This window comes from Condylura cristata, unplaced genomic scaffold, assembly GCF_000260355.1.
Source record: "Condylura cristata isolate star-nosed mole 26May11 unplaced genomic scaffold, ConCri1.0 scaffold00001, whole genome shotgun sequence".
NCBI classification, from domain to species: domain Eukaryota; kingdom Metazoa; phylum Chordata; class Mammalia; order Eulipotyphla; family Talpidae; genus Condylura; species Condylura cristata.
In genome coordinates this window covers 26,189,996-26,217,323 of record NW_004567102.1, presented here as the reverse complement: position 1 = coordinate 26,217,323, position 27,328 = coordinate 26,189,996, and the positions used below count along the sequence as shown (strand labels likewise).

The 27,328-nt window shown below is 33.8% G+C and overlaps 1 protein-coding gene across 1 annotated transcript in view; it reads right to left on the bottom strand.

The window, feature by feature from the left end:
* Positions 1 to 27,328, bottom strand: part of COL19A1 (collagen, type XIX, alpha 1) — a 288,872-nt gene that overhangs the window by 190,247 nt on the left and 71,297 nt on the right. The window contains exons 9-10 of the mRNA XM_004674041.1: positions 13,558 to 13,602; positions 11,275 to 11,319 (exon numbers count right to left, since the gene is read on the bottom strand). Coding sequence (XP_004674098.1) covers positions 11,275 to 11,319; positions 13,558 to 13,602 — 90 coding nt within the window. The remainder of the gene's footprint in view (positions 1 to 11,274; positions 11,320 to 13,557; positions 13,603 to 27,328) is intronic.

The window sequence follows — 27,328 nt, the reverse complement described above, 5'->3', positions numbered from 1 at the left end:
TGTATAAGTTGGATATTGACATCTGGCAAAACTGCAGAAGTAATTATTAAATAATTTGGTATGAAGTTATCAGTAAAGAAAAAATAATTATCAAAATGGATATCATGTCAATAACAAAAATACAAATGTTCTGAGACAGTTTAAGTAATTCAGTAAGATATTTAACAAAATTTCTTAGAATGTGTTGGATAAATTGGAGGTAGGTAAAGGAGAGGACTAAATAGAGATGTACATTTTATCTTTAGAATTCTTAGTTACTGAAAATGGCATGCCTCAGCTGTGCTCCAGGTTTTGTCTTATTCAAAATTTCTATCAGTAACGTAAAGACTCAAAATTTATGTATACAAAATTCACGACTTAAGAGTTTAAAAAAGTGACTATTAGAAGAGACATCAGTACCAAGAATTAAAAGCTGACAAGTAGGAAAATTAGGTTAAAAACTCTCAAATGAAAGTTAGCACACATAAATGTAAAATGCTTATGTTTGATTTAAGAAGCCAATTGCTTGAAAGTAGTACAGACTCTTAGTATTTTGAGATTCATCCTATTTCAAAATATTTTTCATTCTGGAGGTAATCTAGCCTTTCCTTCCCTTTTATAGATGAAGACCTGAGAAACCTGTACAATCAACTAAAATTGAAGTCTGGACTAGGAATCAGTTCCACTAAACCCAAGTCCCTTCACCTTATTATATGACCAATATTTTTCACTACAAAAACATACTTAGAAGAACTTGTCTACTTGTGACTGTAACACTAAATCTATGCTGTTTAACTAGAGGGTTGAGTTGAGGCTGTGAAGAATATGAGAAGTCTACAAACCAAGATCTATGAGGCAAAGCAGAAAAACCTAAAGTAAAATGTGGAAATATTCCAGAGAACGCAATAATGGTCTTCAACTGTTTGAATGGATGTCATTCTCTTCAAAGAAGAAATAATCTGAGAATACATACTGGCAATGATTTAGGCCTGGGGTAAATTAGTCAAAAAACATGTTATAGATTTTCAATTAAAATAAAGAATTTAGAATTATTGTTATTAGCATTAGTAGATCCTGCTCATCACCACCTGTTAAAATGCAAATATAAGATGAATTTTGATATAGATGATTTTTTTTTCTTAAAGATTTATTTATTTGTGCATACAGAACTGGGATACAGGCCAGAGGCACAGGGGCGGTGAGAGGATTCATCAGAGACAGAGAGGGGAGCAGAATAGGCAGATGGATGAAGTACACAGCTGAGGGGAGCAACGGGCAGGTCAGGAGAGGTATGCCGCGCCATGTTGTCACCTCCAGGGCAGGCGGGGACCGAACTCAAGTGCAAGTGGGTTTCGATTCTTAGTGCTGTGCTTTAACCCGTTGTGCCACCAGGGAGAGCCTGATATAAATGATTTTTAACATAAGGAAGAATCCTCAATTTTAACTGAGTCTACTAAATGCTATTTTATTACTCAGCACTGAATTTTACCAACTCCATTAGTCATCTGTACATGCAAGTAAACCTTAAGTAGGAGAAAAGATCACTATCAGTGATCCTGGGAATACACTAGTCAGCCAGGGAAGCTGTTTTCATTTCTAACTACTCCTCAGGGCTGGCCTAAGGCAAATTCTTAAAATAACACTCCACAAAATGTTCCCCAAGGCACTAATATTTTATCTTTGTTTATAAACTCCATTGCATTATTATCAACAAAACATGATAAAAAAAACACAAAGAAATATGTAGACAAGACAAAGCAAATACAAATTGTTCACTATATCTTGTTTCATTCATCCTTGACCACTATGACAGCAGGTCACTGATGAAGAGTTAATTGTATGGCTTAAAGGAGATTGTGAAGATTAACCAGGAAAAATAAGAACCAAGGAGAGTTTCTTTAAGATATTAAACTAAAAGGCCATAGTTGATCTACTAAGCTCAGACAATAATTTGTCACATGTTCATTCATTGCCCAACATCCATTTAGAACAGCAGCTGCACTAACACCTCTGTTTTCTGGACAGTGGAATTCTGCTATTTCAATCTGGTAAGACACACTTGTTCAATTAGTATATAGTGAACTGCTCTTACATTGAATGTAGAAGTTCACATGCCAGTGGTTTCTAAATAAAAATAATGCACCTGTCATCAAATATTTGGTGGCATTGAATTAATTATCTCCATACCATCTGGAATGCAGTCCCAACAAAAAAAGATTTGATTAATAAAGTATATTTGTTAACTGAGATTTAGTGAAAACAGTGAGATGATGATATTTGATGATTATGTTAAACAGAAGCAACTGCTAGATTTCTTAATTCAATTCACTTTTTAAATTCTTAAAAACTGCATCAAGTTTACACACTAAAAGCTCTCACACCAAATGTGAGGATTGTCTTTACTTTATTCTTGACTGAGAATTCAGTGTCAGGAGTGCTCATGTATGAGGGGAAAACTGCGTTATAGGCATTTTCCTTGTTTTTGATTACAAAAAGTACTTGAGTCACCTGGTCATGAATATACGTGTGTGCATATATACATGCATGTATATGAATATATACATGTGTGTAGGTATGTAAACACACACATGTTCTCTTTCATTCTCAGAACTATCTAAAATAAAAACTGAATGAAAGTAACTTGAAAAGGATAGGATAAAAGTAGGACAGGTGAAAAAAACAGAGGGGGTACAAGAGAAACTGGGGAGAGGGGAGCACACAGGAGAGAGGCAGAAGAGTCTATGGCCCAGGCAGAGCCTGGGAGAGAGGATGGGCGCCTGACTCATAAGAGAGAAACCTGAGGCAATTCTGGAGCCAGAGTGAAGAAACGGGATAATCAGGACAAAGGTCAAAATAAACACAAAATTGAGACAAATTTTAAGTCACCCTTTTAGACTACTCAGCACTGATTAAACAGAAGCTATCAAAAGTCAAGTTGTCTTAATCACTATAAAAGTGAGAATCATGCCTTTTGTATTTATCTCTCATTATGTGCCCCTAGATTTCCACATTTCCTAGCCCTTGTATTACATAAAATAGTTACTGAATGTATTTCATGAACAAAACCAATCAGTGGTCAATAGTTCAAAATTCCACTGTAATTGCAACAAAAATTATACAGGAATCAATAGATGCCAATATTTGGTAATAAGAACTTAATTATTTTGTTTTATAAAGACCTACATGTCTTTATAAATAAAAATATGTTCGCTGTTTTTCCCTGCACATTTAACATTTATTAAACATATTAATTTTTTATATGTTGCTTTTTTGAAACAAAATTCCAGTGTTCATATATGTAAAATTAATTTTGACCTTTAGCTTTATCTTACAAATTTGCAGAAGTAATCTGAAAAAGAGGGCTAATACTAAATTGATCAAAGTAACAACCATCAAATATTCAGAAGATGAAAAGATACACAACTTACTCTTATCTACACTATACTCCAGTAATGAATTAAATGAATTACTATATGTGCTAGGCATTATGCTGAGTGTCAGAAGTAAAGATAAAAACAGATTAATAAAGTTGCATGAAATGTTGACTCTGAGGAAGATCTGGGGAAAAACTTTCATGTTAGTAAATTTATAATTACAGATTATGTGATAGGGGCTATAAAGGTGAGGTTCAGTACTAAAGGTTTAATAAAAAACTGATTTCTCATTATCTTCAATGGTTAGTTCTGAGAAGAGATGCTGTTGAATTAAAAGAGCTGAAAGAAGTTGGTGTGACTGAAGCAGGAGAAAAAAAAAAAGTATAGAGAGAAGAGTTCAGAAAGGCAAATATAAGGCTCTCCATTCAGGACTTTATGGGATATGTTAGGAATTTTGGATTTTAACAGTGAGAAATAATTAAATGTTCTAAGCACAAGAGTCATATTAATTCATCAAGCTCTCTGTAATTTAGAGAATGGATGAGAGAAGAGTAAGAGAGAAAGCAGAGCGATTAGTCAGGAGATAACTAATAAAAGATACAGCAGGGAGATACTGAGAGAAAGGAATAGATTTAAACTATAATTTAAAAGTAAAATTGACACTGGCCAGAAGTTTCAAAATATTGTTAAATAATAGTAGTGATATATGTGTCTGATTCTTGATTCCAATGGGAATTCTTAAACGATTACCAGCATAAGCCTTCCATTCCTTAGGAAGTGTAAGACTTTACAAACCTCTTCAGTCTTTTCTTTTGAGTTCTATCTTGATCTGTAATATTTCCTACCAAGGATCTCATGATTGCTGGATTCTAGTATTAAGGTTTCCTTCAATTCACACTCCCTTCAACTAATGGCCCCTTCACATTCAGGTCTCAAGAAAGTTTTCTGCCTGTTCTCTTTGTCACTTATAATTTACTCTTGAACTCCAACTTGTCTTCCTTACTCACTATTCACTCAAATCACTCTTGTCAGTGGCACCAATGACTTATAAAGACAATGTACATGCTCATCAGGAGGCAGTGAATTAGCATCCAGCTACCACTTCCTAATTATTCACCTTTTAGTCACCTGTATTCACCTTATTAGTTCCCTAATCTACTGTCTGGAATTAATAATAGCAATGTAGCAATGGGTAGTTGAGAAGATTAAGTGAGGTAATTTATATAAGCTCATGGACAAAACATGCTCATGAGTAAATATTCAATAAACATCAGCAACGAATATTATTTCCTTATTCAACTTCTTAGCAACTTATGAAATATTAAATAGTCTTATCTCCTACTTAGCAGCACACTACTGATTGTCCTTTTATTTTTCTGGCTGCCTTTTCTATATTGTTCTTCCTCCACACAACTGTATAGTTAAGATCCTTAATTCATGGTTGCAAACCTTCTACTTCCCTCTTCTCAGTCTCACCCACTCCCATTGCTATGTGCTAACTTTGTTTCCATTTGCAACAGAGCTTTTTTCCTGAACTCCAATTTCAAATCTCAGTAGATGCTTATGTGTACCTCAAATCCATGGTATAACCCACATTCACATTTGTACCTCCTACAATGTTAAATGGGTAGAAATGTGGTAAGAATTGGTGCTGCATATTCTCTTTTTGACTGAGGCTAAGTCCAAATTTGTATCTCAGATCTACATACTTATCTCCTCCACAGCACTTATCTCATGTTTGACTACTGCAGAATACTTCTAAGTAGTCACCCTATTGTTATCATCCTTCATCTTTCACCAGTTGCACAAGACATGATACATGAAGGTAATTAAAGCAGTTAGAATGAAGCTAAAGTCATTTTGTGTATTTCCTATCATATAACCCACTGCTTTCAAATAAAAAAAATGGAATTTAAAAATTAGCATGTATAATCAATAAAAAATTGAACAAACTGAGCAGACATAACAAATATACAAAAATTTAGTTTCCCCATATTTCAGGTGTACTCATAGTACTATAGCTGCCTTTTATTTTCTTCTCTATTTCCCTTCTTTAAAATACTATATACTCGGGCCCTCCCTGGTGGCACAGCGGGTTAAAGCACAACACAAAGAAGCTTAAACCACTTCCGCATGAGTTTGATTCCTGCCTGCCCCGGAGGAGATCCACATGGCAAGGCAGACCTCTCCTGACCCACCCGCTGCTCCCCTCAGCAGTGTACTTCGTCGATCTGCCTGTTCTGTACCCCACTCTGTCTCTGGTGAATCCTCTCACCCTCTGCATCTTTGACCTGTACCCAGTTCTGTACGAATAAATAAATAAATCTTTTTCCTATATCTTGGGTGAGTTGCCTGCAAGGACTTCAGATAGATAATGGACCAGGATGGTCAATTAGGTTTTCTGTACTCAAAATGAGAGCTGTAGCCAAAGAACCACAGTTTGTTACGAGAATGGACTTACAAATGGATGCACACTGACAGTTGAGACTGCTATTTGGGTGCAGACATTTGAAATTGCGTAAACCAATGAGCATGTATGGAGTTAGGCTGTAAGGTAAGCAAGAAAACAGCAGTTTCACAAAAAGAACACCAGCAGCCTGAGAGGAAAAGAGAATGCAGATCACTGCAGGCTCTTTTTAGCTTTTTAGTTCTAGATTTCTTTCAAGGTAGTCACACAATTCAAATCAATATGTATATTTAATATAAAACCAAACAAAATATCAATGACATTTATATTCTGGAACTGGATAAATTGGTACTAAATTCTTAAGAAACAAAAATAAAAGCAAACACATTCAGCATATTACTCTAATTCAACATATTACTTATTCAGCATATTACAGCCAGGCATAATGAAAATGCTTTAATTATATCTAAGTTTTAAATAACCCCCACCCCAAATACAAATCATTATTATTTCCTGGAGAAAGGTAAGAAAACTGACTTTCGAGTGGGCATCTATGCAAAGTTAAACATCTAGAAAATAGCACTTTAAGTGAGTAAAAATATGACAGAAAACATTTAAAAAGAATAGGAATAAAAATGAATGTCTAGTGCAGGAGGTTAAAATATATTATAAAAGCTAAAATAATGTAAGCTCAATTATAGTAATTAACAGATAACATATAAACCCTAAAATAATCTTAGTATATAAGAATTAGTATATGATAAGGAAACATGATATATGTATAAGGGAGTTATTATCAGATACAGTATTGGGGAAAATTATGAGTTTGGTATTCACTTTACAATAGTCACCAAAATAAGTTTTAAGTGAAAAAAAAAGGTTAAAATTTAAAACTAGAGGAAAATATTAGTGAACATTAAACCAACTACTTGAAAGCAAAGGAATCCAAAAATTAAAGTAATTAAGGAAATCAGAGAAGACTAATTGTCAAACAAGAAATTTAAAATTTCTTTAGATCAATCCACAGTAAATATTAAAGCAAATCTTAGGATGTCAAAAATATTTACAACATATTAAACAGGATTACAGTCTGCTGTATGGGCCTCCCTGGTGGTACAAGGGGTTTAGTCGTAGCACTATGAAGCTCTCCACAGCCACTGCACTGCAGCCACCTTTCACCGTCCCTGCACCTCTGGCTTATGCCCCAGTTCTATGTGCATAAATAAATAAATCTTTTTTTTAAAAAAAAATGTCCATACTCATCAACCCAATCATTCTAATTCCAAAACTCTAGTGGAGGAAAAAAGATATGTTCAATGATGCTTGTCTAAGTATGATAATTCAATCCCTGGTCAAGGAGCTGATCCACATGACACTCCAGTCTCCCCTGCTTCACCCTTTAGCAATGTATTTCAGTATATTCACCAGTTCTGCTGCCTACTCTGTCTCTGGTGAATCCCCTTATCCCCTGTACCTCTAGCCTGTACCCCAATTCTTGTATGCATAAGAAATCTTTTAAAAAATAATTTGTTGTATATGTAAATGTTCAATGTGATACAATTAAAGAAACAGAAGAAATAAATGTATTAATTAAAAATTGGTAAATATTTTAAAGATGAAATACTTAAAAGTTATAATGCCTAATAAGGATGCAACCATTCTTCATGAATGTGTAAACCAATTAAAAACATCTTCAATAAGGTAATTTGAATATAGATATCAAGAATCTTAAAACTGTCCATACTCGGGCCCTCCCTGGTGGCACAGTGGGTTAAAGCACAGCACTAAGAGGCTAAAGCCACTTCAACATGAGTTCCATCACTGCCTGTCCCAAAGTGATCCACCTGGTGTGGCAGACTTCTCCTGACCTGCCCGCTGCTCTCCGCAGCAGTGTGCTTCATTTATCTGCCTGTTCTGCTCCCTACTCTGTCTCTGGTGAAGCCTTTCACCGTCCCTGCACCTCTGGCTTATGCCCCAGTTCTATGTGCATAAATAAATAAATCTTTTTTTTAAAAAAAATGTCCATACTCATCAACCCAATCATTCTAATTCCAAAACTCTAGTGGAGGAAAAAAGATATGTTCAATGATGCTTGTCTAAGTATGATAATTCTGAATTACATTACTAACTAAAACAAGTAATAGTAACAAAAACAACTAGGAACATTCAACAAGGAAATATATCCAATAAATTATGTAATATTACATAATCATTATAAACAATACTTTAATAGATAATTTAATCCTTATGAAATACAATTTCTTATTGTTATTCTCTTTTTGACATTTTAATTTTTCTGTAAGCAAAATTAAAAGATGTAGAAACAGAGGAGTAAACATATTTCACATAATCTAGTTATTAACAATATAACAAATCAAGAAAATGATGCACTATCAGCAATGATTAATATTAAACCTCTTGCTTGGCTGTGGGGTTACTATTATACTTCTAAATTGCCTGCTACCATGGCTAATTGAATGTTGGCATGATTACTCCATACCAATTGGCATTGGCCACAGATAAATTGCTGTGATTTTGAAATCAGTTATTTTACTCCATCTGTTCTCTTCATTTTTCAAGTCAGCTGTCAAATCAAACATGCAAGTCCTCCTAAAAGTTGTAGAACACTTACATGTTAACCAACATAAAGGAAACAATTGTGTAACATGCAGATGTTTGGTAGGATTTGACAAGAGGAACTCAGAGAGACTGCACAGGAAGTGTGGTACATGCTGACAGTTGTCTTGGAGTGCTGATGGGAAAGTGTGATATTTATAATAACAGTATTTAACAATCTTGTATTAGTTATGAATACTTGGCATAAGTGCCAAGAAAATTTGGCAATTAAAAGTGAAATCTTAAGAATACATTTCAACTCTGATCTGCTTTTTCCAGTTTTAGTCTGATTTACTTCAGCTAAAAGTAATAAATGCATGAGACTAAGTAAACGCTGTAAGTAATTTCTTGATTTAATTACTGGATACATTGCATTTCTTCATTCCCATTCTAATTAAAAATTTCATTTCTAATATTTTTCTATCACTCATAAAGCATCTCTATGATTTTAAGTATGAAAATACCTTTTGATACAGTCTCCAAGTTCTACTATGTAAGCATAACTTTAGGAATTATACTGCAAGTCATGGGAGAAAGAAAAGAATAAAGACAGTTGCTAAATCTGTACAATCTTTTGTTCTGAAGCACAGTTGAAATGTTATATTAAAACTTTTATATTATATCATTTATGTTCAATTTATTGTAAACGTATTCCCATTTTTCATCCTTGCAATGTGACTTTGCAGCTTATATCATCAAAAAGTGGCAAGAAGGAACCTAACGACATGCCACAAAGAAGGGATTTTGAGGACCTCCCCCTTCAGAAACAGGTCAGAATCTGTTTCAGAATCAGTTGCAGATCTATTTCTTAGACTACAGACTCCCCACCTGCCTCGAGCTAGTCTGTAAGTCAAAGGATCTTCTTTGAATAATGTTGACCTGACTTTGAGATCATTCTACAAGTCTAAATGATAAATTAGAGCAGCGTAAGCCTGAAACTAGCTGTTTTCTGGGAGATTTCTATCAGCATAAGTAACGGATTTTGTAAAGAAAAAAACATCCCTTCAGGTTTCACTTCAGGATTGATTGGATTGAACTGTTTGCTCCAGCAGTAAGTAAAAACTCTACTTGTTTTAAGTTGCTTTAGACTCAGGAATATATTTCAAGTGAGGTCCTAGATACTTGTTCAAGTTTCATGGGTTCTACTTTGGACTAAGGGCAGTGTGAAAAATTGAGGAAACAGTGGAGTTTAAGAGTTAAGCTGCCTAAAAGTTAGGTTTTCTTACCATAATAAAAAATAGATTTCTCTACTTGATATATACTGGATTATAGCTGATGATTTTATATACTGAAAATCATCCATTGTATTTTCTCTTTGACAGATGATATAATTCTTCTCATTGGGTCAGTCATGTGTGTTTGAGAGATAGGACATCTCTGAACAGCAGCTTCCTACATTATTTCACTTTGTAACTAGTAAATTATGTCATTAAAATCAATCAAACTTTAAACATAGTAAAGTACAGAACACAGTAATTAAAAGGGGCAGCAATTTCTGTAATTATTCAGCTTTCCATTCAATAGTCTTTTTTTTTTTCCAGAAAACAAATTATGTTGTAAACAGTCCAAGAACCTCATTCTGGTGTCACACAAAATTGAGTACTTTATAAACCTTTCTTGTTTAATCTAGAAACAAAAAGTTTCTAGTCTAGAAATAAAAAAGACAATTTCAACTATTTAGTTTATGAAAAACTTTAAGAGTTAAAGATCAGAATGAAGCATGAAGCACAGAAAAAACTTAAATATCTCAAATATGGCAAACTTTATTGCTTTATTTCTTCCTGATAATTTCAACCATTCTTCATAAATATTTTCACTTTACAGTGAAATTGCCTATTTAAAGTTAATAGTAAATAGAAATGAGGAATTAGAAGGGAAATCTTTGAAACCAAAAAAAAAATTTTCTATACCTCAGAGTTTTTAATAATCTTACTGAGAAATACCAATATGTTTATATTGGTCTTTATATACTAATGTATATAAAACATCAATGTGAACGCTAAAATTTTGTGAGATATTGACTTTATAGACAATTTGTTTTTTGTTCTTACTCTCACCTATTTCTACAGGTAAAAATATCATTAACTAAAACAGAAATATGTGTAAATAAAGAATTTATTTAAAGTCTTAGTCAAGCAGTGATGTCATATTAAAGCAAAGCATTCAAAGGATTCTTAAAAAGAGAACTCTACTTCTAAAAGAGTTATCAGCTAGTGGAATTAGCTCAGTTGTATAGCTATTCTTTTTTATCCCGCAGTTCTTTGAGGGAAATTATCAAGCAGCTTACAACATGTGTAGTTTGTCTCATTGTTATAATGTTCATTCCTCCTCATTTTTTCTATAAACATTTTTGAAGAAGCAAATAATTACTGACCAAAAAAAGCCCATAACTGTAGATAATATACACTAATTTGAGATTACCTCTTCCCCTTTCTAGTCTCCCTTCTGGCTGTCCAAAACCATGACATTTTATAAAACAAAGGAAAGGTGCTATTTTTGTTTAAAGTGATACTACACTTCATGCACAACTTTTAAACAGATCCTGTATTTAGACTCTTCCAAGAAAGTATTTTTTCTGTTGGGCCCTGACCCTAGAATACATATAAATTAATAACTTATTTAAAGACCAGAACACAGTGAAACAATGATGTTTTAACACAAAAACAAATGCTAAGTGAGTTTCAGTCATTAATATATAAATGAGATATATTTAACTAGAAATACTTAAATATATCTACCATTCGAATAAGTTTATAAATTTTGACAACCATCAACATTAAATCTCCCTAATCCAAGCAAACATTTAAAATTATTTTTTAAAAATAATTAAGCAACATAAGAAAAGCACAAAACAAGTTAGGTATATTACTTTGAAATATTTTCAAGAATGTATTTTACCTTTTCACCAATTTCACCTTTGCTGCCTTCAAAACCTTGCTCTCCCTGTCGAAGAAAAAAACAATGGGTATAATAACAGGGAAATACTTCTTTTAACACATGTAGTTATACAATAATAGTGATGTTTCTAACAATGAAAAAATCAGTAAGTAAAAAAAATTCTTAATATGTTAAACAAAAGTTAAATATTCCTACAAATTGAAGAAACAGTTTTTCTGACGTAAGATATAATTTCATTAAACACTAACACAGTTCAATTTCTATAAACATAAATTCCCCATATATGGTACTTTTCTCAGAGGAGTTTTGAGAATCAAATGTATAAATATGGTACAGACTGTTATCCATTATTAGTAGTACTACTACTTTCATTAGATCCATGAGAAACCAACTTTTCAATATGACTTTTATTGAATGTCATTCCAGACAGGGTTTTGTATGAATGAACTTGGGGTTTGAACCATAGACTTCTAGCTCTGGCTTTGACACCAATACCATGCTTCTCACCACCGAGGTCTCCTGCCATTTAGGGGCAGAAAGAGGGCTGCTGGTTATATTTTTGCTGGCTTTCAGCTACTGTATTTATTCTAAAAAGGCATAAGTCCCCTATTTCAACTAAACCCTCTCCAATCTGACAAATTTATTGTCCCACATAATTCTACACTGATGTCGTAGTACTGATGTTTCATGCATATAACCGACAAATGTTCAGTGTATGTCTTCTATATTTTAGGTTTTCATGGCAAGATAGTCAGCAAGTATGCGTTGGGGTGAGTCCCACTAAGAAGCACTTAGTATGCATTTCTTTAGTGCACGGAAAAGGGATGAAGAATTTCTTATTTGTATTTTTTGTATTTTTTTCCTGTATATTTAATATAGTTAAAAATCCTAAGTCAGAAGCAATGCCAGTTTTTTATGACATGTGCAGTCTCTATCATATATATATATATATATATAATATATAAATATATGTATATATGTATATACACACATAGGTTGTTACATAATTATTTCTGCTTAATCTACCCTCAAAAAAAGTATAAGGAAAGGAAATGGGTCATATCTGGATATATTTGCCATTGAATGCCTGGTCTATCTTTTCTCTACTACTTTCTCTAACATACATCATAGATTTAAACTTGATCTGTTAATTCAAGCTGACATCGAAGCTGCTAAATACTCCCAGGATACCAGCCACAATGTCAGCATGATGCAGCCACCACAAACAGCTGCTGGAAAGTCCAAAACTATTTCCCAGCAGATAAATCTGCACATCCCTTGGTTTGCAACTCGACTCCCAGATGCAGCACATGCTGTATCAATGGGTTTTGTCTAGAACTGCTATGAAGAAATTCACCAATTTGCCATTTCATCACTGCCAGTTTAATCTAATTTTATCAAACCAAGTAAGGAAGATTTTTCAAAATCTGTAACTATAAATAAGTGCATTATCTATTCTAATGGCAATGTTTAGCTAGAGAAAAATCTAGATGCAATAATAACTTCAGACATCTTGTTGCTATGACCTGTGAAACATCTCCAGAACATAGAAATGATATGCTTGGCTTTGGTGGGCATCTAATATTGCAGCAATAATGCTGTCCCTTGCGGTGGGATTAGCTGATGGTATTATGACAGCTGGCCCCACCTGAAGTAGCTCCCCATAGCTCCAGGAAGCTGGAATGGACCAGAATCAGTGTTTCCAATAATACTGGTCACATACAATATAAAGCAGCCCTTGGAGAGTAAAACATTACAAATGAAGTTCAGCTTGGTAAAATTACCTTGGTAAAGGGAAAATACCAGGTACAGAAATAAAGAATCAGCCTAGTTAATGCAAAAATGCTCATTTATTTTGAGAATGTTTTAAAAGATTAATTGTAATGTCTTTTTATGTCATTGTAATTATTATATTTAGAAAAATCTAGGATACCCACAAAATCAGATAAATAATAAAATTGAGTCAAAGATAATAAAAGCTGTTTTATACCATTGAAAATCTTTCTAGGTATATAGATTCCTATGCCACCAGAAAGCACCATTGTTGACTTGTCTGGAGAAGAGGGCTGATAAATCTCTGATAAAGCTCTCAGAGTGGTTCCTTTTAAGATAGGACTGCTTCCACGGGTCTACGGAAAAATTTGTTAATGCCTTGCTAAAAATGTCTTTCGGGGAGCTCTATTTCATCAAATACATTTTCTGAAATTTTCCTGTATTATATGAAAGTTCCGTTTTCAAGATGTTGAAATTCTTGGCTTACATGAAATATTAAAAATTCCTTACCTTTTGACCAGGTAAACCAGGAGCTCCATGTAAACCACTTTCACCCTAAAAGAAGTATACAGGGTAAGTTTTACTAGCCTTAAAAAATGAATTTAGAGGCCCTCCCTGGTGGCGAAGCAGGTTAAAGCACTGCACTAAGAAGCTTAAGTCACTTCCGCATGAGTTCGATCCCCGCCTGCCCTGGAGGTGACCACATGGCGTGGCAGACCTCTCCTGACCAGCCCGCTGCTCCCCTCAGCAGTGTACTTCATCAATCTGCCTGCTCTGCACCCCACTCTGTCTCTGGTGAATCTTCTCACCCTCCGCATCTCTAGCCTGTACCCCAGTTCTGTATGAATGAATAAATAAATCTTTAAAAAAATGAATTTAGAAATGTTTAGTTCTAATTTTGTGAGAAAAGTAGCCCACTATAGAATGTACATATGTGTAGGGTTTTCTATATGTCCTTCATCTTACAACTTAAGGATTAGTACTTCCATTTATAAAAAAAGAAAAAAAGAAAAGAAAGTCTCTGAAAGTCCACTAATATGTTCATGGTCACCCAACTATTGGCAATATCTGAAATTCAAAGTGAGGTCTCTTTAACTTCACAGGCTATGTTTTTCCCAGAGCCTATTTAGTAGCCCTTATTTCATTTTTTTTCTTTTTCAAACTGCTGGGCACAATATTAAAATCTGACATAAGCTTCCTATGGGACTGTTCTCACCACAACTCTATAGTTGTGGTGAGTGCTAGTAATATGACCATCTTATTGCAGATGATCAGACAATCAGGAAGAGGCAGACTGGAAATTGAACCCACACATCTTTAGTTTGAAGAACCAAATGATAACCCTACACTATCTCATGGAAAATATTTAATTCTGGTTTATAAGTGACCTCTCATATAAAAATTGAAATATACAGACATACATACAGTGTGTAGAGTCACCTCTTTGACAAGTCTGGTTTTTAAACAAAAGACCAACTTTAAACACTAACGAGAAACTATGTTGCTAAGTGTAATAAAGTATTCAAACATCAATATAAAATACAGTGTGCTGTATCTATTTATCTATCAAAAAGTATACATACATATATTTACTCCTTTGCTCATATCTATTGACTGCTTTTGTATCAATTTTAAAAACATAACAAAATGCTATCTTATATCAAATTATTACTTGGTAGAATTTTTAGTTCTATACATTTATCTGGCTACTCTTTTGGGTAAAAATGTTTCAGCAGATGCCTGTAAGTTTCCGTTACTGGAATTCATGGGTCATTTTTGACAAATACAGTTTGTAAACAGCATTCTAGCTAGAAAGAGACACTTCTGGGAGTATATTGTCAGTTTTGCCCCTGTTAGAGGAATTGACTTTGGGGCCTAGGTTTAGACAGTTCAAAGCAAATGTTTATAATTAATTTATAAGACAACAGCAATTCATAAGGTATAAATTAGCATATTTATAAGGCAACAGCAATTTGTTTAAATGGCTTTAAATTATCATTTCTTAGAATAAATTTGAATTCATGAAAAAATATTTTTTTCAAAATAAATAAAACAGCAATAGTATAGTCTTTCCAGATACAAAGTGTCATTGCTCCAGAGCTAGAAGGTTATGCACATATTATTTAAAGATTATGATTATAGTGGCATTTCACAGCATAGTATCATTATTACAAACTATACTAGACATTAAGATAATGAATATATTCCTATTTTAAAAATTTAGTTATAGGCCTCAGGTATCACACAAGTATACTAGAAACTTGCTATTTTTTTAAATAAAAATTTTATTATAGTATCACCAGTTTACATCGTTGTCAACATTTTAGAAGTATAGGATCTCCCCCATCAGAGATGGTGGATAAGTCTGTGCAACTTATCCACCACCAACATACCTACTTTCCCTTCACCTTAATCTGCTCTGCTCTCTCCTTACTCTGTTCTCAAACTTTCCTTTATTCCTTCCATTCTGGTTGCCTGTGTTCTAGGTTCCCTGGTTAGTAAAGGCATATTAAGTAGCTCAGACCATGGGACAGTCTATGGAAATTGAGCTTCTGTTACTCATCACAAAAGTATTTCCACTTGTCCAAAAGGAACAGAATTATTTTCATCTGTTGGTCCAATATAATGTTTTATATCATATTACACATTATACACTATAACAAGATATGGTGTGTAATCCTGTAAAGTACACTGATACAGTATACACTGCCAGAAATACTTTTTGGAAAGAAAAGTAGTGGCAGTATCTTTGTCTTTGCTCACTGTCCACTCCTATGAACTATGTGTTCCAAACACTGGTACTGAAAATCCCATCTCTAGCAAATGTGAAGTTGGGGCTCCATTCAAATATACTACACTGTTAATTGGGTCCTGACAGACTAAAAAAAGTGATATTGAGATGTTTCTCTTTGAGGGATAATGGTTTTATACTTGTTGCAATTAAATGTTATGTTTTCCTGAATGCTATGTTTCCAGTGTGAACTGGCAATTTTAATTCCAAACCTCAAGATTACCTAATGGACAGCACATTACTTTCACAGAAAATGAGTATGCTTCACATGACACAGCAACTTTTAGCAGATGTTTGAGCTATCCTGGTTATGTGTGGAGCTTACAGATGGCAATATAGGTAGAGAGGAATCAACATTTTCTTCTCACTGTTTTTTCAAAGTAACCAAAGATGTCGTATTTAGAAATTTAAAATCATTTAGAATCATGCCAATTTCTTAGACCTGACAGGTAAATCAGTATATTTGTTTCTCCTTTAATGCCAAAGAAAGAGCTCTATTAATTAGCATAAGAACTAAAGAAGAAAATCTTAAAAAGCAAAATTTTGTTTAACAGGTTAACGGATGATGACTCTGCCAAGACTTTATTTAAAACCTAATTTGTATCAACAGAATAAGCTCTTCTTTATATCCACACTGACTTGCATTCGAAAGATCTGGTGCTCATGCATTTGGGGTCACAGTGACATTTACTAAACAATGGTTGCCTAAAGGAACTGGATGGACTTCGTTAGTTGTTTTGTTTCTAAAATTTTGCTGCTCTTCCTTCCTTCCTTGACAGTTTTCCATTGGTTATAGGATATAACTTCCAAAATTTGTTTCTGAAGGATATGTATTTTATTATAGATTTTTTTTCAAGGGCCTATGTTCCCTTCCTGTTACAAATTCAGGGGGAAAACCTGGCAAAAGAATAAGTATATGTATTATCAAGCAGGATAAAAATCTAACTCAAATGCTCAAACATTCTTGTCTCTGCTATTACTGTAATACATAGTATGTCTTCAATTGCAGAGAATAATTTACAGTGCCCTCTCCAGAATTCAAAGTAACATTTTTAAGCTTTTAGGAAAAAACTTAAGGTACATTTTAGAGTCAGCTGGTAGCTTTCTGAAAGATTGATTGAGGATTTCATTTTACTCCCTTTTTATCACTTCACATTTCCTGGTAGTAAGCAGTTAGGCATAAAAAATAAATTATTAGTTCTGATTCCTTTGACATTAGGATAAATCTCTTTTCTTGCTATGCAGGAAGCACCTGTTCTCTAAAGAATACTTAATAGGAATTCCACTTCTTCAGGTTATAGTGGTTATAGTTCACTAACCTAGTCCCAATATGACCAAAGAAAGGTATATTAAACACCAAACAAAAATTTCTAATTACCTAACCTAAGTCCATCATATATAAAGTTGCTGATTCTTTCTTTTAAAATTTAGGCATCTGGCCTTTAATTAAAAAGCGTGAAATACTATCTATACTATTTCCATATTGAAATGTTTAATTTATTGAAATATTTACTCACACCTATCATTTCAGTTAGTCATGTATTACAAAACATCATCTTCTTCATAAATTTGGCATATATTTGGAAATATATCAATTTTTTTTTACAAATTACTTCCTATTCAGGGACCTCCCTGGTGGCACAGTGGGTTAAAGCACAACACTAAGAAGCTAAAGCCACTTCAGCATGAGTTCGATCCCCACCTGGCCTGGAGGTGACCCACATGGCCCAGCAGACCTCTCCTGACCCGACCACTGCTCTCCTCAGGAGTGTACTTCTTCAGTCAGCCTATTCTGTTCCCTACTCTATCTCTGGTGAATCCTCTCACTGTCCCTGCACCTCTGGCCTGTACCCCAGTTCTGTATGCATAAATAAATCTTTAAAACAAACAAAAAAATCAAATTACTGCCTATTCATTAAGAGACATATTTATCCAAGTTGAATGAAATAACTGGAATAAATGGAAAGCCAAAATTCTAGCATAAAAAATCAACTCTACAGGCAAATAAACACAAATCTGAGTTTGACTTTGTATATCACTAACTTAATCTCTACATTTTGGATTGTAGTCCTTATTTATTTGGGTTGTCTTTGGAAATTGAATTTTTATGTATCTCTTAAATTGTTGGTGATCAACTAGATAATTCAGAAAATAAAATATATGCCTCCTATATTTTTCAGTTTTCTTATGCAATTGGAGTCCTTTTCATTCAGTGAAAGAATATTATCTTCCCTTCTATTTTCTAGGATTTTGTTCCAAGAAACAGACATGTTAAAATACATACTGCATTGTGTTTAAAAATTGAAACTTTAAAAATTCTTTTTATTTACTAGCTCCTTAATGAAACTAGCACATGGTGGTATATTATCACATTAATACTCAAGATAAGACAATTTTAAGTATTTTTAATTATAAAATGAATTATACTCTACTATGAGTCTTGTGGGTCATTTCAAGGAAGAGAAAGCAAACCTACAAAAGGTAATGTGTGGCCCATATACATTTACACTACACAGTAATGTATGTAAATATGGGTAGTTATTAGCAACTGAACTTAACACCTATTATATCAAAAGCAACATCCTGAATATATGTGTATGTATGTATGTGCACATATGTATATGTATATGTGCACACAAATATATGCATGCGCTCATATTTAGGAAAAAATATTGAAAGTCGTAATTATAGGGGCAAGCAGAATTTCATACATTTATAGCTACTACCTCTACCAAAGAACATGTATAAGTACTGACTCTACTGACATTTTCTTCAAACCAGGCAGATTTGCTACTTAATTTGTATGCAGAGAGCAAAGCAAGAAAAATTCCATATATGATTACTGAACAAGTTAATCTTATTCAAATAGCTGTTCATAGGTTTTAATTCAAAGAGGAAAAAGATCTTAATATTCATATAAATGCATCCTTTTGTGTCACGATCAAGAAGGCTTTCTATTCAGTAAACCAATCATTGCTTGAATAATCATTTATGATATTATGGGTACACAGTAGTCAAGCAATGTACTTTAAAATATTGCACACAGAATTCAGTTCAGAATTAGTCTTTTCCACAAAAAAAGATGGTAGAATTGTCTCTCACACATACAAACACACCCTTATTCTGAATAGTATTCAGGATTTCTATTAATATAATTTTGTAAACTAAATTACTTATGTATACATTGTGCTTGTAGTTAACCTCAATTAAGTTTTTTTTCTCAAAAGAAATACATATTATCAGCCCTTTTCAAGTTTATCAAATTATACTGTAATTCAAATAAAAACAAGTCATTTTGAAATGATTTTTAAAAGTTCATTATTTCTTTCCATATATCTAGCAAAGTTAGGACATTTAGCCTTTCCCAATGCTATACCCACCAATCTTCTTTCTAATATAATTGTAATGATTTTTTAAAGTGGATCTGTCAAGAACAAGTGTTTGGGCTTTTCACTTCATTGTGAAACTAGCTAGAAGACAGCCTTTATAAGCAAACTTGAAACATCATGAACGTGCTGGGGAAACAGAAGACAGCTAATGTGAATCATTTATTGAAATCTGAAGTATAGTAATTATTATATGAGTCAAGTATTCTATCAAGTGAAAGATGACTTACGACCTGAAGAGGACAGTGTCATCAGTAAGCTCCTAATTGAGGACAGTTAGATACCACTAACTGCAAACTATTTCCTGTCCAAAGTATTCCTCGTGATGAGTAATTTATAGTTCTACTCCATATCAATTACTTCTACTGGCACTTAAATGTTCTACAGTCATTGGTTACTTATCTTTAGCCCTGAGGTAAGTGGTTATGAATATATGGAGAAAGAACATGCCCTCGCAATGCTGTAAGTAAATCAGGAGATTTCAAACCTACTTTGCAGAAAGAGACAGTGAGATAACTAGATTTAAGTGAGAGAGAAAGGAGAGCATAGTTTCTCTAACAGAAAATGAAGAGCAAATTCTGAAGCTGCATACAATTCTCTATATTATATTTCTTTCTAGGAAGGAACACCTGTAAACTTAGCTCAGGATATAAGAGATTCTACTCCCAAACTATGCATTTACAAAAAGTACATGAGATTCACACTTAAATATTACTGCCCTTGGGGCTTTTATTGATTACTCCTCAGCACAGGATTTTTTTGTTTTTTGTTTTTTAATAGTCTTCGTTCTTTATTATTTATGGACTAAGACCACTTGAGTTATGAACAGATCAACAAACATTCGTCCAGAATCAATCACATGCCATATGCTGGGCCAAGTGCCACAGTTATAGAAAATCAGAAAGACACCATGTGCTTGTTCTCCAGGAGCTCACATTGGGGGTATAGCCCAAACTATATTGGTGATGTAACTTAAGAAGTGTGTGAGCAGAATGAATGGTGGTCAAGAAGACTTCATGAAAATGAAACAATTTGTCTTGAGCTTTGAATTAATTAATCTGTGAAAAATGTAGTGATGGTGGTACAAAGAAAGATACCTATTGGCTGTGATCATCTTCTCAAATCTTCTATTCCTATCAAAAGGTCCACCCAGTACTTTACACTGGTTATAGCAACCCCTGACTTGGCTGGCTAAAAGCTCATTTACAGAGAGAAAAACCAACTATCTGAAAACTGAAAAAGAGCTTTTAGCCAGACAAATTAGGGGTAGCCATAACTAGTGAAGTAAACCCTAATATCTGAAGTCTTCTGTAAAGATATTTTGTAAATGTCTTTATAAAGAAACTAAGTGCATCTTTAAATTCATTGTTGAATATCTCAACAATCTATGTCAATAAAATAGTCACTTAACTTTGAAGAGAAACAGAGATTGTGTGATCTTTTGTATGACAATATTTTAATATTTATGTGGTAGATTCTGAGTGCGTTAAACCAAATAAGAACATTAGCAGACTAGGTTCTTGAAATCTGGCTAACTGTTTAGCAAATAAAAGTCAAGAGCCTGGGTGCCAGATCCACTGCATGTGTTGAGCTTGTCATCCATCTGTTGTGTTCTCTGCCAACTGCTCTACTTGGGGTGTGAGTGGAAGGCATTAGAAGGGAATAAGAAACCATTAAGAAATAAAATCAACTGCAGAGTGAGCAAATTTCTTTTTCTTTTCCTGTCCTTCTATTACCTCTGTCCTTCTCAAGTTTCTGCTTATTTTAGTGCTATTTTGTATCAACATACTGCCTCAGATAAGACAATGAAAAAAGACTCCATATAAAGGAGGTAGTTTTTCACTGATAACTTAAGTATCATTCCTGTAACAGTCTATGAAGTTATTTTTCTATGAACAGTTATATTTCTATGAATAAAAAGTTCTAATCTATGTTCATTTTTTGCTACAATTCATAGAATTTTCTGAAATTTACACAAATATATGGGAGATTCTTTGTTAAGAGATATTTTCTCTAAGATATTTTTCCTAACAGTACAAATGTGTACCATAAACCTGGATAGTTTCACAGGAAGGAAATGTCCTACTGCTAGGAAAAAAGTCTATCCTTTTCCCTTCTCATTTATTTTTTTTAATTCCTACAATAAACTTTCACATATAAATAGATATTTTAAGTTTAAATAAAAAAATACTTAAGAGGAATTCGGAAATTAATGCTAATTCTGAATTTTCATAAAAAGTTAGGTGAAACTAAGCCCAATAAGCTAAAAAAAAATTCTATGACTATTTAACGAAATGCCTATAAGTTTCTGAGTCTGAGGAATTAATGCCACATCTGGATCAGAGTACCACAGAATTCATTAAAATTCACAACAGCTACCAGCCTTGTCTGTGCTTTCATAAACTAACAGCATCTGCCTTTATCTCCTGAAGCTGCAGTATTCTTATAATGTGTCTTTTTAAGGGAACATCAAAATTCAGAGATCATAGACATTTCATTTTCCAATAGAAAAGAAGTGCAAAAACTGTTAAGGAACAAAGGACCTGCCCAGTTCGGACTCATCCCACAGAAGCTTCAGATTTTATGGGCAAAAGACCCACCATACAAAGCACCTCATAATGAGGATATTAACTTGGCTATTTTCAAGACATCCATCTTGGCAACTTTCTCATCATGTTATCAAAATACTTCTTAAATGTTTTAAGTCATGTGACTTTCTACCTCTAATAGGTCGAGATTTTTCTGCTTATAAAGTCATGGCACCATGTAAAATACTTTGTTGCTTTTGATAAAATAAACAACCTATATATTTACCACACATATCTTTACATTACGTGTGTGTATGTGTATAACAAATGTGATGGAGAATATAAATAGAATGTTCTAGATGAGGTATTAAAGTTAGGTTAATTTGAAGAGTCACCAGTCCAGGAAAGGAAGACAGACTTTCTAGGCAGTTAAGAATCACTGGTTAGGTGGCCCTCGCTGGTGGTGCAATGGGTTAAAGCACTGCACTATGAAGCTTAAGCCACTTCCCCCATGAGTTCCATCACTGCCTGCCCCTGAGGAGATCCACATGGCGAGGCAGACCTCTCCTGACCAGCCTGCTGCTCCCCTCAGCAGTGTACTTCATCATCTGCCTGTTCTGCTCCCCACTCTGTCCCTGGTGAATCCTCTCACCCTTCACATCTCTGGCCTGTACCCCAGTTCTGTATGAATAAATAAATAAATCTTTAAAAAAAAATCTCCAGTAAGGTAAAGGAGGTGTCAAAGCATTAACTCAAATATAGTTTTGAATTTGGAAACTAAACAAAATTATTTTCATAATACCTATTTCTGATGGGATAGCCAAACAAAAGTTACACTGGGTAAAAAAACATGATTTTTAATTTTTTTGAAGTAACAGTGCATTATAACGTTATGTAAGTTCCAGGTAGTCCTAATTAAAAATCAACATCTATAGATAGTACCTAAGGTTCATCAGTTAAGTTTATTTTTAATTAAGTTCATTTATTTATGTACAAAATGAATGAAATCATGTCTTTCTGCCTTTCACTTATCTCTAAGCATAATAAACCTTTATACCCATCCATATTGTTACAAATAACAAAATTTCATTTTTTTCTAAATAGCTGAGTAGTGTTCTGCAATGTATATATACCACATCTTTACTCAGTCATCTACTGATAGATACTTTGGTCGTTTTCAGCTCTTGGCTATTATAAATAATACTGAAACAGTCATCAGTGTGGGAATGGTCCATAAACTTCTTCCAATTAGTATGCTTTAGGTCTTTTTTGTGTGTTTTTGTTTTAGTAAATACCCATAATTGGGATAACTGGACACTATGGAATTTGTATTTTTAGAATTTTGAGTTTGCTCCATGCTGTTTTCCATAATGCCTACACCAAATTATATTCCTACCAACAGTAAAAAGCTTCATTTTTTTTTACATCCTTTTCAAAATTTGCTGTTTCTTACCTTTCAGATAAAAGCCATTTTCACAAGTATGAAGTAATATCTCATTGTAATTTGATTTGCATTTCCCTAATAAGAAATGATGAACATCTTTTCATGTAACTGGTTACCCTTTTTTTTAAAGATTTATTTATTTATGCATACAGAACTGGGGTACAGGCCAGAGGCTCAGGGGCAGTGAGAGGACTCAGAGACAGAGCAGAACAGACCAAATGACAGAGGACACTGCTAAGGGGAGCAGTGGGCAGGTCAGGAGGTCTGCTGCACCATGTGGATCACCTCTGGGGTGGAGATCGAACTCATGCTGAAGTGGTTTTAGCTTCTTAGTGCTGTGCTTTAACTAGCTTCACTACCAGGGAGGGCCCTTCTGCCCAGTTTTTAATTCAGTCATTTTGTTTTTTCAATGTTGAAATTTATTTTGTATTTGTATAACATTGGTTTACAATACTGAAACTGATCCAGGGGGTATGTCCTTCACATATTTGGGATATTAACTCATTAGATATATGATGGACAAATATCTTCATTATTTGGTATGTGTTTTTTTTATGTGGATGCAAGTTTCTAAATAGATAACAATTTTTAGAGGGTGAAAGAGTCAAAATCTTTAAGGTTATTTAGAATTAAAAGGGGAGTTCGTAAGAAGGAACATCCCTCTCTTTAAAGCAGGATGTAGGAAACCCTTTGTATGGTTCCCTAGCAAGACTGAATAAATTTAAGGTCCTATTCAGATCTGTCTGTACCAAGCAAACTTGGATACTTGGGAAACTACACATTTGAGGTAGTACAGCAAAAGTGCGGAGCTATGGATTCATAAGGATCAGAATGCAAATCTTGATTCCACAATTTTTTTCTATAAAGTTAGGTGGACATTATAATCTCTGTAACTTCAGGTTCTTAATATGTAAAATACCCGTAATAAATCTTACCTGAGAGGTATATTGTGAAGTATTAAAGATAATGAAAGCAGTCTCTGGATAGTATTTAATGTACAATATCAACTGAGTAAATGTCTATTATTATTGTACCATTTTATGCACAATATATATTCAATTAGTGCAATTGTTAGCAAACATCCAGTTTGTCTTTAGTGATCAAGTTTTCTAAGATATGTGACTTTTATTTTAACATTTTCTAAAAAATTATTTTGAGTAAATATTATAAATTCTCTTGACTAAACTCTAGCTCAGTCTCACAGAAAGTCAGAGTTAAAAAAAAAATAGCCTCAAACTATTTTCCTTTTAAATTTTATCTACTTTTGGACCTTCCCTGGTGGCGCAGCAGGTAGCACTGAGAAGCTAAAGCCACTTCAGCATGAGTTCGATCTCCACCACCCCCAGAGGCGCAGACCTCTCCTGACCACCCTCTGCTACCATCAGTAGTGTACTTTGTCATTCAGCCTGTTCTGCTCCCCACTCTGTCTCTGGTGAATCTTCTCACCACGCCTGCACTTCTGGATGTACCCAGTTCTGTATGCATAAGTAAATCTTTTAAAAAATTGTATCTACTTTTATCAAATATTGTTATTTATCAGGCACTGAGCTCATATTTTAATGAACTCACTTAATCTTTAAGAGAATACTGAAAGTATGAACTGTGTAATTCCTATATTATAAAAGAAAAAACTTAGAAGAAAACCAACAGATGGAAAGAAAAACAAAGAAACCAAAAATATGTCCTACATTGCACAGTGAACTGGCATTCAAATTCTGGCAGTTATACTCTGGGCCTTTCGTATTTGAATATCACAGTAGTGATAACTAACATTTTCTGATACCTACTTTGTGATCAGCAAATTTAGCAAACATTTTCCCATTAAAGTAAATATTTTAGGACAACTTCCAGGTCATCATTACAGAGAACATTGGTTTCAGTATAAGTCTCTATTCAATTTTTATATTATGAGGATTAAGATAAGTAGAAAATAGTTATTCCCTGTTTTTTAAAAAAAATATGCCTACTTCTCAAAAATATATTTAATATAAAACACCTGAAATAGATAAGTGAAGTAGAGAATGAGGAAATTTTTCATTTGAAATATTCAGGTAATGAATGCAAACATGGTTTGAGTGTTCTATCTGGAGGTATCAGACAGGGAAGGATTTGCTCCCAGTGTCAAAATTATCATTTCATGTTCTCTTTATTTACTCTTATCAACTGGACCATCAGACTACTTGACTCTCCATAGTTTCTGTCTAAGCTGATTGAAGCCAACAGTGAGTATGAAGTAATAATACTTGCTAAATAGAACATATTTTCAAGTTGTAATAGATTTTACCAAATCTCTTAGGCAAAAACCTAGCTACATTGAATAAATATAAAGGGGATGACTATTTTTTCCTAGAGTGTTGGCAGAAAGGCTGTACAATATCAGGATAGAATGCCTAGAGCAAATCTGGACAAGGTGGTATCATAATTACAAATGAACATAAATTAATGTTACAGTTCTTCATCCTTAAAGTCACCATGATTCTATATTCTGTAAATTAATTTCATAAAATAATATGTATTCATAAAATATATATGTAATATACTATTTTTCTCCTGGGTCTCAGAAGAAAAATGTCACCTGAGTAAACTAATACTTTGCTTAGAGTTTTGACTTAAAAAAAATACTTCTATCACTTTACCAAACTTCCAAGTGTAGGTATATTTTAGAGTAAAGAGATTTTATATTAAAATTATTTAATTTATTACTGTATCACATTGGATATAAATAAAAAGTAGATAATACACAAATTCTACTCTACAGTACTCAGAATATTCTTCACTAATATAAATCAGTCTTCTTGTTTAAATATTAAGCTTCAAAGTAAAAAAAAAAATGTTTAACCTTGAGATTAGTATACCTAAGAGGTATGCTTTATGGCACTTTGTATAAGTTCTTACTCCCAATGAGGCAGTTAATCTTTATCTTTTAATGTAACTCTTAAGTAACCAAGGTCTAAAAAGAATCCCAAAGAATTACCAATGCTGAATAGTAGACTCAAAGTTAAGCTTGGGGGCCGAGTACTACTCTGGAAGGTACATGAGATCACATGAAGTCACACATGGAAGACAGAGCTTATAGGCTATATACCACTTTAAGAGCAATCATTTTCCTTTGAAAATTTTACAGACCAATCATTTTCCTTTGAAAATTTTACAGACAAATAACAAATTTATTTTCATTACATAGCAATTGAAATATTTTACTTTAAGCATAAAAACTCATCTTTGCAACTATACTATTAAAATTCTGGTATTTAATTTTTTTTATAAAGTCTTCATACAGCTTCATCAGAGACAAATATTTAAAACATGGGAACCACACATGTCAGAAAACTTAATAGTAGCTTTCTTGTTTTCATTTTGTATAAATCCATTGGAATTATTTTAAATGATAATCTGTGAATTATTAAAATGAGATAAACACACCTTAAGTGGCATTTCTTCACTCATGAATGTTTGCCCCTTTAGCAGCTAAATGAAATGACAAAAAAAACTTAAGTTTTTTGTTTCCCCTGTTTGTGAAGTAACCCCCACACACCCCACGTTTGTGCTGGAGCCAAAGATCTCTCACCAGTGTGCGTGCCCGCTGGCAAGGAGGACGGTTTGATTTGGCTGTTCTGGTGCCTCAGAGCAGGCAGGCAGGTGGGGTAGCCATGCGGGCCTATCCCACTATCCCACCCACCTGGCCAGGCTGCCCCTTTTTCTCTTAATGTCTCTTAACGCCTCAGAATGGTTATCTGTTGGGGCCTCAGAATGGGTATCTGTTGGGGCAGCATGAGTCCTGACCACCAGAGACCGAGGACACTGGCAATCATTGAGTTGTGCAGTTAACACCTTGTGATCTAAGTAGAGCGGTGCCGCGCTGTGAGTCACAGGAAGTAGATGGTCATTGAGATAGAGCAGCACCATGTGCCATCCACAGAACAGCTGAAGGTATTTGAAATCACCATTGCATTCTATGTGAGCACAATAAAAAAAAATGACAGAGTTGACCTTTCTCTGTCACTGCTTGGCACAGGAGTGCCATGCGTGTCCTCACTATACCTTAAGGGGCTGGCATTCCTTGAGCTCATCATTGACTCAATGTGGACTGTGAGTCATCACCTCATAGTTGATTATCACTACCTTCACCCCA